Source organism: Rhinopithecus roxellana, chromosome 7, assembly GCF_007565055.1.
Source record: "Rhinopithecus roxellana isolate Shanxi Qingling chromosome 7, ASM756505v1, whole genome shotgun sequence".
Taxonomy (NCBI): Eukaryota; Metazoa; Chordata; class Mammalia; order Primates; family Cercopithecidae; genus Rhinopithecus; species Rhinopithecus roxellana.
Genome location: NC_044555.1, coordinates 89,744,835 through 89,759,613, shown reverse-complemented (window position 1 = coordinate 89,759,613; position 14,779 = coordinate 89,744,835). Strand labels below are relative to the sequence as shown.

The 14,779-nt window shown below is 44.5% G+C and overlaps 1 protein-coding gene across 3 annotated transcripts in view; it reads left to right on the top strand.

Annotated features, from left to right (window-relative positions):
• The window catches only part of ACOT9 (acyl-CoA thioesterase 9), a 77,443-nt gene that overhangs the window by 53,657 nt on the left and 9,007 nt on the right, over window positions 1-14,779 (top strand). For all 3 annotated transcript variants that reach the window (XM_030933953.1, XM_010374114.2, XM_010374121.2), the window contains 3 exons: window positions 2,417-2,500; window positions 3,186-3,289; window positions 11,846-11,919. In XM_030933953.1, the coding sequence (XP_030789813.1) occupies window positions 2,417-2,500; window positions 3,186-3,289; window positions 11,846-11,919 (262 nt within the window). The remainder of the gene's footprint in view (window positions 1-2,416; window positions 2,501-3,185; window positions 3,290-11,845; window positions 11,920-14,779) is intronic.

The following is a 14,779-nucleotide window of genomic DNA, read 5'->3' as shown; positions in this document are numbered from 1 at the left end:
CATTTTTAAGTGTACCGATCAGTGGTAAAAACTACATTTATATTACATCTCTTCTCTACCCTTCCCTTCTGCCCTTTTTTGGGTTGACATTGCAGATTCTCTATAAACTCATCTACTCCCAGTGTTTCAGTTGCTATTAGTATGCTGAATACTTATGAAGCTACATTTTCTGGCCTGTTTTTCTGAGTTTCAATCAGTTTTTCCTCTTAGCTACTAGATTTATTTTTCTTTTTTAGAGACAGTCTCGCTCTGTTGCCCAGACTGTAGTGCAGTGGTAAAATCATAGCCTACTGCAACCTTGAACTTGTAGGCTCAAGTGTTCCTTCTACCTCAGCCTCCTGAGTAACTGGGACTATAGGCACACTACACCATGCCTGGCTAATTTGTTTTGTTTTTTGTTTTTGGAATACGGTCTCACTCTGTCACCCAGGGTGGAGTCCAGTGGTGCGATCACAGCTCACTGTATCCTCCACATCTCGGGCTCAAGCATCCTCCCATCTCAGCCTTTCAAGTAGCTGGGACCACAGGCACATGCCACCATGCCTGGCTAATTTTTGTATTTTACTGTAGAGACGGGATCTCACCATGTTGCCTGGGCTGGTCTGGAACTTCTGGGCTCAGGTGGTCCATCTACCTCTGTCTTCCAAAGTGCTGGGATTACAGGCTTGAGCCACCATGCCTGGCTTAATTTGTAAAGTTTTTTGTAGAGACAGGGGTCTCACTCTGTTGCCCAGGCTGGTCTCAAACTCTGGGCTCACGTGATCCTTCTGCTGTGGCCTTCCAAAGCCCTAGGATTACAGGTGTGAACAACTGTGCCCTGCCCAATACCTTCATTTGGATGTGCCATAGGCTCTTCAAATTTAACACATTGAAAATGGCCCATTCTTTTCTTCCTATATTCTCTTTTTATTTTGAGACAGAGCCTTACTCTGTTGTTCAGGCTGGAGTGTAGCAGCATGATCATGGCTAACTACAGCCTTGACCTTCTGGGCTCAAGCAATCCTTCCACCTGTCTCCTGAATAGCTGGGACTACAGGCATGTGCCACCACACCTGTCTAACTTTTGTGTTTTTGGTAGAGATGGAGTCTCTGCTGTGTTGTCTGGGCTGGTCTTGAACTCCTAGGCTCAAGTGATCCTCCTGCCTTGGCCTCTCAAAGTGTTGGGATTACAGGCATGAGCAACTGTACCCAGTCTGTGTTCTCTTTTTCAGTGACTAGTACACCATGCTTACCTATCCAAGCTAGAAAACTGAATTTATTCAAGTCTTGTCAGGTTTACCTTCTTCTTAACTCATAGTCTTTTCATTTCTACTCCTGTTGCCATAGGTTGGAGCCATCTGATTTCTTTGCTGGACAAAGACTTTAAAATGGAGTTTATTGCCTTTAGCCTGTCTTTCCCCCAGTGCGTCCTTTAGCAGGTGTATAGATGAAAGGATTTACAGTTACTCAACAAATATTTATTGAGCCACATATCTTGTCCTGAAAGTTTGTGATACAAATTTGAATGGATCATAGGGGAAGCAGGGAGCCAATCAACATATAATTATACAATTTTTTTTTCTTAAATTTTGAGACAGTCTCACTCTATTGCCAGGCTGGAGTGCCGTGGTGCAATCTCGGCTCACTGCAACCTCTGCCTCCTGGGTTCAAGTGATTCTCCTGCCTCAGCCTCCTGAGTAACTGGGACGCCACCACACCCGGCTAATTTTTGTATTTTTAGTAGAGACGGGGTTTCACCATGTTGGCCAGGATGGTCTCGATCTCTTGACCTCGTGATCCACCTGCCTCCGCCTCCCAAAGTGCTGGGATTACAGGCTGAGCCGCCACGCCCGGCCCAACATATAATTATACAACTTTAAATGAGTTGATATCTGTAAGGTGCATGAACCATGCTTGGCACATATAAATGCTTGTTAAAATATGGAAAGTATAGAGATAACCACAGGGTGGCATAGGAGCCAAGGATGTTATGGGGAAGGAGGGATAACTGAGTGAAATAATTGTTTCATGATTAATTAGAACAGAGCCAGGAAGAAAACAGGTAGCCAAGTCCTTGTGATTTGTTTCTCTTTCCTGAAGATGTTTGATACTGTCAGACTCATGTGCTGAGTTCTTATTCTGATTTTGGCACTGAGTCTCTGTGGAGTAGTAACAAGCTGCCTGGTGGGTCTGGGCTTGCTTCGGGCTTTGATTTCTTCACCAAATCTTAAAATTGAGGGGGCAGTCAGATTGGAGGATCTCCCAAATCCTTCAATTTATAAAAGTGTTTGGTCCTAGGATAAGATGATCAGTGGAATATTGGGGGCTGGGTCTTCAAAACGAGACAAGACTTTTAATGGATTTTAGGGAGTAAATTTGAAATGTTGGGAAATAATTCTGCCTTTAAAAAATTTGGTACACTACTGTTTTCCTGCAGTTCTTACTTGTTACATGCACAACAAAATCCATTCAGCCAAGATGTCTCCTTTATCGATAGTTACAGCCCTGGTGGATAAGATTGGTAAGTGATATCATTTTCTATGCATGCGTAGAATTCTTAGTAATTGCAAGATATTATTGAGATTACAGGAAGTCCTCTCCTTTTATGGGAATTTTTTTTTTCTTTTTGAGATGGAGTTTTGTTCTTGTCACCCAGGCTGGAGTGCAATGGCATGATCTCGGCTCACTGCAACCTTCGCCTCCCAGGTTCAAGCAATCCTCCTGCCTCAGCCTCCCAAGTAGCTGGGATTACAGGCGTGTGCCACCTCGCCCAGCTGATTTTTGTATTTTTAGTAGAGACGGGATTACACCATGTTGGCCAGGCTGGTCTCAAACTCCTGACCTCAGGTGATCCACCTGCCTTGGCTTCCCAAAGTGCTGGGGTTACAGGCATGAGCCACCGCACCCGGCCCTTTATGGGGAATTTTAATGTACATATGCATATGAAAATGTCTAGAATGCTATATACCAAGATATTTATTATAATTAGGTGGATTTTGCATGATTCAAGTTTTATTTTTTATATTCTTTGCTTTTTCTATGTTTTTCAAAAACACATGTAGATTTCTTCGTGTCAAAAAAGTTATTTTAGTTTTGAAAACAAAAAAAGAAATGTAGTGGAATTAGCCATAATTTCTAATTGTGCATATTTACAGAACAGAACATTTTTGGTATGATTTAGACCCCGAATAACTTCTGTTTTACAGATATGTGTAAGAAGAGCTTGAGCCCAGAACAGGACATTAAGTTCAGTGGTCATGTTAGCTGGGTTGGGAAGACATCCATGGAAGTGAAGATGCAAATGTTCCAGGTAAATATGCGCCTGAAGATTGTCCACTGTTTACATAAAACCAGCTAGTCTCCATGCAGGAAAAGCTTATTCACCTATGTACAGGTATGTCACTTACTGCTTCTAGAAAAACAGTTGAAAGCTCATGTCATACGGATGGTGGGTTATTAATATCCTCCTTGTGGACAAAGCCTGAAGTACCATTTGGTGTTTATGTTTAATATTTATTACTTTCTAATCATATACAGCTCCACGTTAAGGTGTTTATTTCTGGTTCGGCCCAGGAGAGTTTCACAGAAGTCTGTGTTATGGTAGGAGTGAATGGAATTGATTACTGTATTCATTTCTCAGGATTGCTGTACAGTTGGCCCTCTGTGTCTGCAGGTTTCACGTCCACAGATTCAACCAACCATGGAATGAAAATGTTTGGAAAAAAAAACTGAAAAATAATATAAATAAAACACAATACAGTATAACAACCGTTTTTTTAAAAAAATAGAGATGGGGCTGGGTGCAGTGGCTCATGCCTGTAATCCCACCACTTTGGGAGGCTGAGGTGGGCAGATCACTTGAGGCCAGGAGTTTGAGACCAGCCTGGCCAACATGGTGAAACCCTGTCTCTATTTAAAAAATACAAAAATCAGCCAGGCATGTTGGTGCACGCCTGTAATCCCAGCTACTTAGGAGGCTGAGGGACGAGAACCACTTGAACCCAAGAGGTGGAGGTTGTAGTGAGCCGAGATTTCGCCACTGCACTCCAGCCTGGGTGACAGAGTGAGACTCATCTCAAAAAAAGAAAAAAAAATTAAAAATGGAGAAATAGAGATGGAGTTTCGCCATGTTGCCCAGGCTGGTCTTGAACTTCTGGCCTCATGTGATCCTCCTACCTTAGCCTCCCAAAGTGCTGGGATTACAGGCATGAGCCACCATGGCTGGCCTTCAAACAGCTATTTATATGGCATTTATATTGTATTAGGTATTGTAAGTAATCCAGAGATGATTTAAAGTATACAGGAGGAGGTGCATAGGTTTTATGTAAATACGACACCATCTTATATCGGGGAGTTGAACATCTGTGGATTTTGGTATTGGCGGGTGGTGGTGGGGAGTTCTGGATTCCAAGGGGCAGCGGTACCACAAAGTACCATAAACTGGTGGCATAAAACCAGAAAATGGGCCGGGCGCGGTGGCTCAAGCCTGTAATCCCAGCACTTTGGGAGGCCGAGACGGGCGGATCATGAGGTCAGGAGATCGAGGCCATCCTGGCTAATACGGTGAAACCCCGTCTCTACTAAAGAATACAAAAAACTAGCCGGGCAACGAGGCGGGCGCCTGTAGTCCCAGCTACTTGGGAGGCGGAGGCAGGAGAATGGCGTGAACCCGGGAGGCGGAGCTTGCAGTGAGCTGAGATCCGGCCACCGCACTCCAGCCTGGGCGACAGAGCCATCATCACTCGCCATCAGAGAAATGCAAATCAAAACCACAATGAGATACCATCTCACACCAGTTAGAATGGCAATCATTAAGAAGTCAGGAAACAACAGGTGTTGGAAAGGATGTGGAGAAATAGGAACACTTTTACACTGTTGGTGGAATTGTAAACTAGTTCAACCATTATGGAAAACAGTATGGCAATTCCTCAAGGATCTAGAACTAGATGTACCATATGACCCAGCCATCCCACTACTGGGTATATACCCAAAGGATTATAAATTATTCTACTACAAAGACACATGCACACGTATGTTTATTGCGGCACTATTCACAATAGCAAAGACTTGGAATCAACCCAAATGTCCATCTGTGACAGACTGGATTAAGAAAATGTGGCACATATACACCATGGAATACTATGCAGCCATAAAAAAGGATGAGTTTGCGTCCTTTGTAGGGACATGGATGCAGCTGGAAACCATCATTCTTAGCAAACTATCACAAGAACAGAAAACCAAACACCGCATGTTCTCACTCATAGGTGGGAACTGAACAATGAGATCACTTGGACTCGGGAAGGGGAACATCACGCACTGGGGCCTATCATGGGGAGGGGGGAGGGGGGGAGGAGGGAGGGATTGCATTGGGGAGTTATACATGATATAAATGATGAATTGATGGGTGCTGACGAGTTGGTGGGTGCAGCACACCAACATGGCATAAGTATACATATGTAACAAACCTGCACGTTATGCACATGTACCCTAGAACTTAAAGTATAATTAAAAAAAAAAAAAAAAAAAAAAAAAAAAAACCAGAAAATGTATTGACTCACAGTTTGGAGGCTACTAATCCAAAATCAGGGTGTCAGCAGAGTCATGCTCCCTCTACAACCTGTAAGAGAGAAACCTTCCTTGTCTGTTTCTTGCTTCTGGTGGTTTGCTGGCAATCCCTGGTGTTCCCTGACTTCCAGCTGTAGCACTTCATTCAGTCTCTGCCTCCGCCATCACATGGTGTTCTCTCGTGTGTCTGTCTCTCTGGTGTCTCTTGTCAGGATGCTGCTAATCATACTGGGTTAAGGGCCCACCCTACTCCAGCATGACCTCATTTTACCTAATTATGTCTGCAACAACCCTATTTCCAAATATAGTCACATTCACAGTTACGGGGGTTAGGATTTCCACGTGTCTTTTTGGGGGACACAGTTGGACCCTTAACAGTCATTTGAGCTATTACAGTAGTTAGGAACAGCTCATCTGATGAGTAAAACTCAGAATAGCTATTACAAACAAATGAAGAAATTTGACAAGAAAAAGTACCTCAAAGAGGATAACAACACAGAAATAAAATGATTCAGTGTATGTCCAAGATTTCGTTGTGGAAAACTTATTTAAGAATGATTGGCCAGGCACGGTGGCTCATGCCTGTAATCCCAGTACTTTGGGAGGCCGAGGTGGGCGGATCACGAGGTCAGGAGATCGAGACCATCCTGGCTAACATGGTGAAGCCCTGTCTCTACTAAAAATACAAAAAAGTTAGCTGGGTGTGGTGGCGGGCGCCTGTAGTCCCAGCTACTCGGGAGGCTGAGGCAGGAGGATGGCGTGAACCTGGGAGGCAGAGCTTGCAGTGAGCCGAGATCGCGCCACTGCACTCCAGCCTGGGCAATAGAGCAAGACTCCATTTAAAAAAAAAAAAAAATTCTTGGTTAATTCCTAGTCTGCTCAGTGCCGTGCCATGCACAGCAGATTCCTGGCACAGGACCTGCCTTTTAGGGAATCTTGAAAATTTGAATCTTGGACAAATAGGTTGAAAAAGTGATATAGGAATTATTGAGAGAGAACCAGTGGAAATCAGTGTCAGACAAGTAAACACTTTTGTTTTAAATTTGCATTCTTCACTGTCTGTTTGACTAATCACATATGACTCGAGTGATCTTTTTTATTCCGGAGAAGTGATGTGGGGATAAGCACTCTACCTCTGGTTTGCATAGATTTAAGTTCTAATCCCAGCACTGCTGCTTCCTAGTCATGTGGCTGTGGGTAAACCACCTCTCTGAGCCTCTGTGTTCTCCAGTGTAACATGAAACTAGTAACAGAGCACCATGTTACATGTTGTGGAAAGGGAAATTGGAAAAAAACCTATTCATGTGAAGTACTTGCTACAGTGCCAATTACACAGTAACCACTGTTGGATTTTTTTTTTTTTTTTTTTTTTTTTTTGAGACAGGGTCTCGTTCTGTCACCCAGGCTGGAGTGCAGTGGCACGATCTCGGCTCACTGCAGCCTCTGCCTCCCAGGTTCAAGCGATTCTTCTGTCTCAGCCTCCCTAGTAGCTGGGATTACAAGTGCACACCACCATGCCTGGCTAGTTTTTGTATTTTTTTATAGAGACGGGGTTTCACCATGTTGGCCAGGCTGGTCTCGAACTCCTGACCTCAAGTGATCTGCCCGCCTCGGCCTCCCAAAGTGCTGGGATTACAGGCATGAGCCACCGCCCCCAGCCTAGCAATAATATTAATTTATTATAAATACTGTTGAGGTGGCCTCAAATTTCTATTTTGGGCTTGACCTTCATACCCACTTTTCTGAGTGCTCCTTAATTTCTTCACCTAGACGTGCTGTTGCTACCTCAAGTTCCAATAAACAGTATGTTCCAAACTGAATGGCTCCAATTCTCATCCTCCTCTAGTCTCCCCTTTGCCAGCCTCCTGTTTCCTCCAGCTCCAAACCTTTGTGACAGCTTTAATTTTTCCCTTTCCCATGCAGCCTTTTGCCAGGTCTTGTAAATTCATCACCCACAGCAACTCACCAGAATTCTTTCTCCCCACATCCTTTTGGCCCTGTGTTTTATTCAAGTCCTCGCTGCCTCTTGTGTGAGTGCCTTAAGAGTCTTTTAATTAACCTGACTTTCTCTAGCCTGACCTCTCTCTGTTAATTTCATGCATTTTTACCACAGAAGGCTTCCAAAGCTGATCTTGAATCAGGTCACCTCCCTTCTCAGAAACCTTCAGTGACCATTCATTATCTGTGGATTAAAGTCTAAACCCCTTTGACTGGCCCAGGCGCGGTGGCTTACGGCTCCAATCCCAGGACTTTGGGAGGCCGAGGCAGGTGGATCTCTTGAGCTCAGGAGTTCAAGACCAGCCTGAGCAACATGGTGAAATCCTGTCTCTACAAAAAGTACAAAAAATTGGCTGGGCATGGTGGCTCATGCCTGTAATTCCAACACTTTGGGAGACCAAGGCAGGCAAATCATGAGGTCAGGAGTTTGAGACCAGCCTGGCCAATATGGTGAAACCCCATCTCTATTAAAAATACAAAAATTAGCTGGGGGTGGTGGCACGTGCCTGTAGTCCCAGCTACTGGGGAGGCTGAGGCAGAAGAATCGCTTGAACCTGGGAGGCGGAGGTTTCAGTGAGCCGAGATCGTGCCACTGCATTCCAGCCTCGGTGACAGAGCAAGACTCTATCTCAAAAAAAAAAAAAAAAAGTACAAAAAATTAGCCGGTGTGGTGGCGTGCGCCTGTGATCCCAGCCACTTGGGAGGCTAAGGTGGGAGGATCGCTTGAGGCTGGGAGGTGGAGGTTGCAGTGAGCTGAGATTGCGCCACTGTACTCCAACCTGGGTGACAGAGTGAGATCCCCATCTCAAACAAAAAGCAAAACTCCTTTGATTAATTAGGACCCGAGGGGCTTCATAAACTAGCCCCAGCCTATGTTTCCAACTATATTCCCTTTGACTTATCATTTATATACCTTCTTAATGCTCACCACTGGCCTTCAAGCATCGTAAGAATAGGGAGTTATTCATCTTTACGTTCTAGTGCTTGGCACTAGTGGGTGTTCATGATAGTAAACCATAATTTACATATAGGTTGAACATTGCAACTCTGAAATCTGAAATGCTCCAAAATCTGACTTTTTGAGCACTGACATGATGCCCAAAGGAAATGCTCATTGGGTTTGGAATGTTCAACCTGTGAGTATTGAATGCAAACATTCCAAATCCAAAACTCCAAAGTAGTCTGAAATACAAAACACTTCTGGTCCCAAGCATTTTGGATAAGGGATATTCAGCTGGGAGTGAGTGAATGAGTATAGTTGCTGGTGCTTTTTCCTTTGCCTGAAATTCTCGTGCTCTGGCTTTGTATCCACATTCTCCCTGTGCTCCAGGATAACTTCATGCTCAATCCCTTTCCTTATTCTCCCATCATGTAACACCTGTTCCTTCCCCAGGCCTCCTTCCTCAATACCATCTCTCTGACTCACTCTCCTGGCACCTGCTAGTCTCCTACAGAGCTGTGCATGAACATGTCTTTTCTCTTCCACTGTGGACTCTACTCCTCAATGATAGGACCTGGGTTTGAGTCACCTAGCTCACTTCCTGACATCCATTCATTTCACATTCATTTAGCAATCATTTATTGAGTGCCTGTCCTGTGCTAGACATACAGCAGTGAGCAAAACAGATAAAGTTCCGTTCTCTTGGAGTTGATATTCTAGTAGTGCCTAGAACCTGCCTCTTTCATTCATTGGCAAATGTTGATCAGGTATCTGCTATCTGCCAGTCTTTGTGCTAAATACTAGGGGTATAACTGGAGGAAAATGGTCTTTGTCCTCCAGGAGCTCACGGTGCAGTAGGGAGACAGCCACATAAACAAATGATTATCATATAGTATATTGTTATGCATTATTTTTCAACAGGGACACTGTTGGCATTTCTGGTGGAAGCATTCATTGTTCTGCAGGCCTGTCCCCTGCATTATGAGGGATTTAGCTCCCTGGTTACCCCCCTCCACAGTAATGCCCCCCAAGTTATGTGACAACCAAAACCACTCTGTATTTTTCAAATGCCCCCCATTAGAGTGATGTCTACTTCTTTTACATTGAGAACCACTGTCAAGAGAGGACTCTTTCTATTAAGGGGGCTGAATGAAGGAGGGAAAGAAAATCTGGGGAATAGGGATGGGGGAGGGGAGGAGTGTCATGAAGAATGAGGCTGCTGAGGAAGGCATCAGGTAAAGATATAGACAGGAGGCAGTCAACAGCCTGCTCTATCCCAGGACCTCTCGATTGTTAGTTAGCTATGGCTAGAGAAAAAGGTGCAGGTATGAGCACAGTATTTGGTGAACAACTGGAGAAGAATCCTGGGCTCTCTTGTGGAGGGCTTTATATGCCATGCTAACAGGATTAGCCCAGGTGCTGGTGCAAGAAAGGAGCAACTATTGAAAAGTTTGAATAGGGCAGAGGCATAATGAGATTGGTGAGACTGTTCCTGCAATTGAGGGGGAAGGCGATAAGGGCCTGAGTAGGTAGTAGTGATGAAGCTTGTATCATTTGTTGAGGAGGGAACCGAATATACTCTCAGGTTATAAATAGCTTCTGTCATTACTTTATGGTATGACTTTCCTGGAAGTACAGACTTCTAGGGGATAAAGAAACATCTTAAGGCCCAGGCATGGTGGCTCATGCCTGTAATCCCAGCATTTTGGGAGGCTGAGGCTGGCAGATTGCTTGAGTTCAGGAGGTCAAGACCAGCCTGGGCTACATGGCAAAACCCCATCTCTACAAAAATTGGCTGGATGTGGTGGTGCACGCCTATGGTGTCAGCTACTCAGGAGGCTGAGGTGGGAGGATTACTTGAGCCCATGAGATCGAGACTGCAGTGAGACATGATCGTGCCACTGTACTCCAACCTGGGTGACAGAGTGAGACCCTCTTCCTGGGGGTTTGGGAGGGGGGGAAGAAACATCTTAAAACCTCAGAGGCCTGTGCATTGTAAATACAGGTTGAGTATTCCTTATCTGAAATGCCTGGGACCAGAAGTGTTTCTGATTTCAGAATATTTGTATTTACTGGTCGAGCATTCCTAATCCCAGAGTTCAAAATCTTGAAATGCTCCAATGAGCATTTCCTTTGAGTGTCATGTCAGTGCTTGAAAAGTTTTGGATTTTGGAGTATTTTTTATTTTTGGATTAGAGATACTCTACCTGCATTTAACTTAACCCACATAATCATCTTTGATTTTACCTCTTTTTGGGAGCTCCTGTGCCCAGCTACGGAGGCATAAACATGTGCTAGTGGTTGGCACACCGCAGTTCCCTGGAACATACTAGTGTTTGTGAGCATGATGGGAGGTCCACTTGGGTAGGTGTGCCATCAGGAGGACAGGTACGCCCTGCAAGAAGCTCAGATTCTGAGGGAAGCAGGCAAATTAAACGCTTATGATACCCTCTGTGACCCTTGCCTTTGGGTCCCAGTCTTGCACAGTTCCAAACTCCATGCCAGCAGCCCATCTCACGCAGTATACTGTTTGCATTTTGTTTGTTTTGTTTTGGAGATGGGATGTTTTCTGTCACCCAGGCTACAATGCAGGGGCGTGATCATAGCTCAGTGCATCCTCGAGCTCCTGGGTTCAAGGAATCCTGCCTCAGCTTCCCAACTAGCTGGTACTACAGGCATGCACCACCATGCCTGGCTAATTTTTAATTTTAATTTTTAGTTAGAGACCAGGTCTCGCTATGTTGCCTAGGTTGGTCTTGCACTCCTGGTCTCAGGCGATCTTCCCATCTAGGCCTCTCAAAATGCTGGGTACCATGCCCAGCCGCCTGTTTGGGCTTTGAGGTTTTTTTTCCTCTGCTAGGCTACAGGCTCCTTTGTCATCCTGCCATTCCCAGAGCCTAGTGCTGTGCCTGGCTCAGGGTAGGCCCTTAGCAGATGATGGTTAATGAACGTGCTTCTCCTCTTTTTCCAGTTTCAGGCTTTCTCTCTCCCTCTCTTTTTTTTTTTTCTTTCCTTTTTTTTTTCTTGAGGCAGGCCTGCAATCTCGGCTCACTGCAACCTTGGTCTCCTGGGTTCAAGCTGTTCTCATGCCTCAGTCTCCTGAGTAGCTGGGATTAGAGGCATGTGCCACCACACCCTGCTAATTTCTGTATTATTTAGTAGAGACGGGGTTTTGCCATATTGACCAGGCTGGTCTCAAACTCCTGGCCTCAAGGGATCTCCCACCTCGGCCTCCCAAAGTGCTGGGATTATAGGTGTGAGCGACTGCGCCCGGCCCACATACATACTGTCTGTCAGAGTCGTGACAGGTCTTCCTGATCAATCTATTTCTCATATGTACATTTTCTTTCCTTTGTTCTTTAGTTACATGGTGATGAATTTTGTCCTGTTTTGGATGCAACATTTGTAATGGTGGCTCGTGATTCTGAAAATAAAGGGTAATTGCTATTTTTTCATAATTCTTTATTTTGAAGAATTTCAAAGATACATAAGCCTAGAGAGAAGACTACAATGAATGTCCATATACCTGTCATTTGGACTTTACAGCTTTAATTGCAATATTTTGGCCGTTCTTGTTTCATCTGTTGTTTAAAGAAAATTTATATTTTAAGGCAAATCCCATACATAATGACATTTCACTCTTAAATACTTTAGGCATCTTTTAAAAAATAAGAATATTCTCAGGCCAGGGGAGGTAGCTCACGCCTGTAATCCCAGCACTTTGGGAGGCCAAGGCTGGTGGATCACTTGAGGTCAGGAGTTTGAGATCAGCCTGGCCAACATGGTGAAACTCCACCTCTACTAAAAACACAAAAATTAGCTGGGCGTGGCGGCACGTGCCTATGATCCCAGCTACTGGGGAGGCTGAGGCACGAGAATCATTTGAATCTGGGAGGTGGAAGTTGCAGTGAGCCGAGATTGCACCATTGCACTCCAGCCTGGGCAACAGAGCGAGACTCTACCTCAAAACAACAACAACAAAAAGAGATGTTGCACAATTCTGTGAATACACTAAAAACCATTAAATTGTACACTGTCAATGGGTGAATTGTGTGGTATGCAAATTATACCTCAATAAAGCCGTTACCAAAAAAAAAGAAAATAAAACAGACTTACAGACATAAAAATCAAATGTAATATGTGGACCATATTTGGATCCTGATTTGAACAAATCATTCAAAATATATTTGGAGAAAACTGGATATGAACTAATATTAGAATATATTAAGGACTTATTATTTTTGTTAGGCATGAAAATAGTAATGTAGTTACTTAAGAGAATATTATCCTTTTTTTTAAGATGGAATTTTGCTCTTGTTGCCCAGGCTGGAGTGCAATGGTGGGATCGTGGTTCACCGCAACCTCCTCCTCCCGGGTTTGAGCGATTCTCCTGCCTCAGCCTCCTGAGTAGCTAGGATTACAGGCGTGTGCCACTATGCCTGGCTAATTTTTAGTAGAGATGTGGGTTTCACCATGTTGCCCAGGCTGGTCTTGAACTCCTGACCTCGAATGATCCACCCACCTCAGCCTCCCAAAGTGTTGAGATTACAGGCGTGAGCCACCGCGCCCAGCTGAGTTGTGCAATCTCTTAAATCTTTTTAAATCCAGAACAGGTGTGTCTTCCCCTATTGTTTCTTATTCCCTTGTTGAGAGGCTGGATCATTTGTTCTAAATAGTGTCCCACTTTCTGGATTTGTCCTATTGCTTTCTCATGGTGGTTTGTTTGTTTTTTGGTCTTGTTTTTCTCTATCCCTAGTAATTTCTCTAAACTGAAGTTAGATCTAAAGCCTTGTATTAGATTTCGGTTGAGCATATTTGGCGAGAGTACTACATAGGTGATGTTGTATATCTCATATCTCATGTTGCATCATATCAGGAGGTACAAGTTGTCCCACTCACAGTGATGCTAAGATTGGTGTGGGGGTTCAAGCAGTTACAGCCTAATCTCTTGAAGTTCAGTTTTTCCTCTTCTGATCAGCAGCAATCTACAGGGGTTTCCTTTGTCATCCTGCAAATAGCTGAGTTTCCCATCAGTCTTTTTCCAGCGCTTTCGATGTCCACTGCTGATCATTGCTTTAATTACTATCATGAGGCGGTTTAGAGTAATTCTCAAATTTTGTCATTCCTTCTACATTAATTAGCTGGAATTCTGTAAAGAAGAGCTTTCCCTTAACAACTAGGGCAATTGGGTTTGAAATGGAGAGTTAGGATCAATGCTTCATTCTTTTATTTACATATTTTCAGAATAAGGAGTTGGTTCACTAGCTGGTGATGACATGCCTTTCCCAGTTTTTTGGATTTTTAGAAAAGTGTCATGTTTTTAAATTTCTTTTTGTTTTTCTGTTTGTATGTGTTTTTGAGATGGAGTCTCGCTTGGTCACCCATGCTGGAGTGCAGTGGCGCGATCTCGGCTCACTGTAGCCTCTGTCTCCTGGGTTGAAGAGATTCGCCTGCCTCTGCCTCCCGAGTAGCTGGGACTGCAGGCATGCACCACTATGCTTGGCTGATTTGCTTTGTATTTATAGTAGAGACGGGGTTTCACCAGGTTGGCCAGGCTGGCCTCGAACTCCTGACCTCAAGTGATCTGCCCACCTAGGCATTCCAAAGTGCTGAGATAACAGGCGTGAACCATCACGCCCAGCCCCAGTTTTTTTTTTTTTGAGATGAGGTTTTGCTCTTCTGTCCAGGCTGGAGTGCAGTGTCATGAGCATGGCTCACTGCAGCCTGGGCCTCCTGTGCTCAAGCAATCCTTCCGCCTCAGCCTCCTGAGTAGCTGGGACCACCGGCGCATACCACCATGCCCAGCTAATTTTCTTTCTTTCTTTCTTTTTGAGATGGAGTTTCATTCTTGTTAGCCAGGCTGGAGTGCAGTGGCGCAATATTGGCTCACTGCAACCTCCACCTCCCGGTTCAAGCGATTCTCTGGCTTCAGCCTCCTGAGTAGCTGCCCAGCTAATTTTTAAACTTTTTGTAGAGATGGGGTTTTGCCATGTTGGCCAGAATGATCTCAAAATCCTGAGCTCAAGTGATCCTCTCGCCTCGGCCTCCCAAAGTGCTGGGATTACAGGCGTGAGCCACTGTCCTGCCAGAAAAGTATCATTATGAATTCATGGTTTTAATATGTTTTCTGTATTTCAATAAATTGCAGCCATCGTTTCTCTTGATGCTCCAAGTGTGCCATCTTTGGGCAGTGGGAGTTCCTCTAAGCTGTCTCCTTTCCACCTGTCTCTTTGATACCTTCCTGCTCTCTGACACAAGATGTCTTGGGCTCATCTTACATATTTCCTGCCTCAGGCC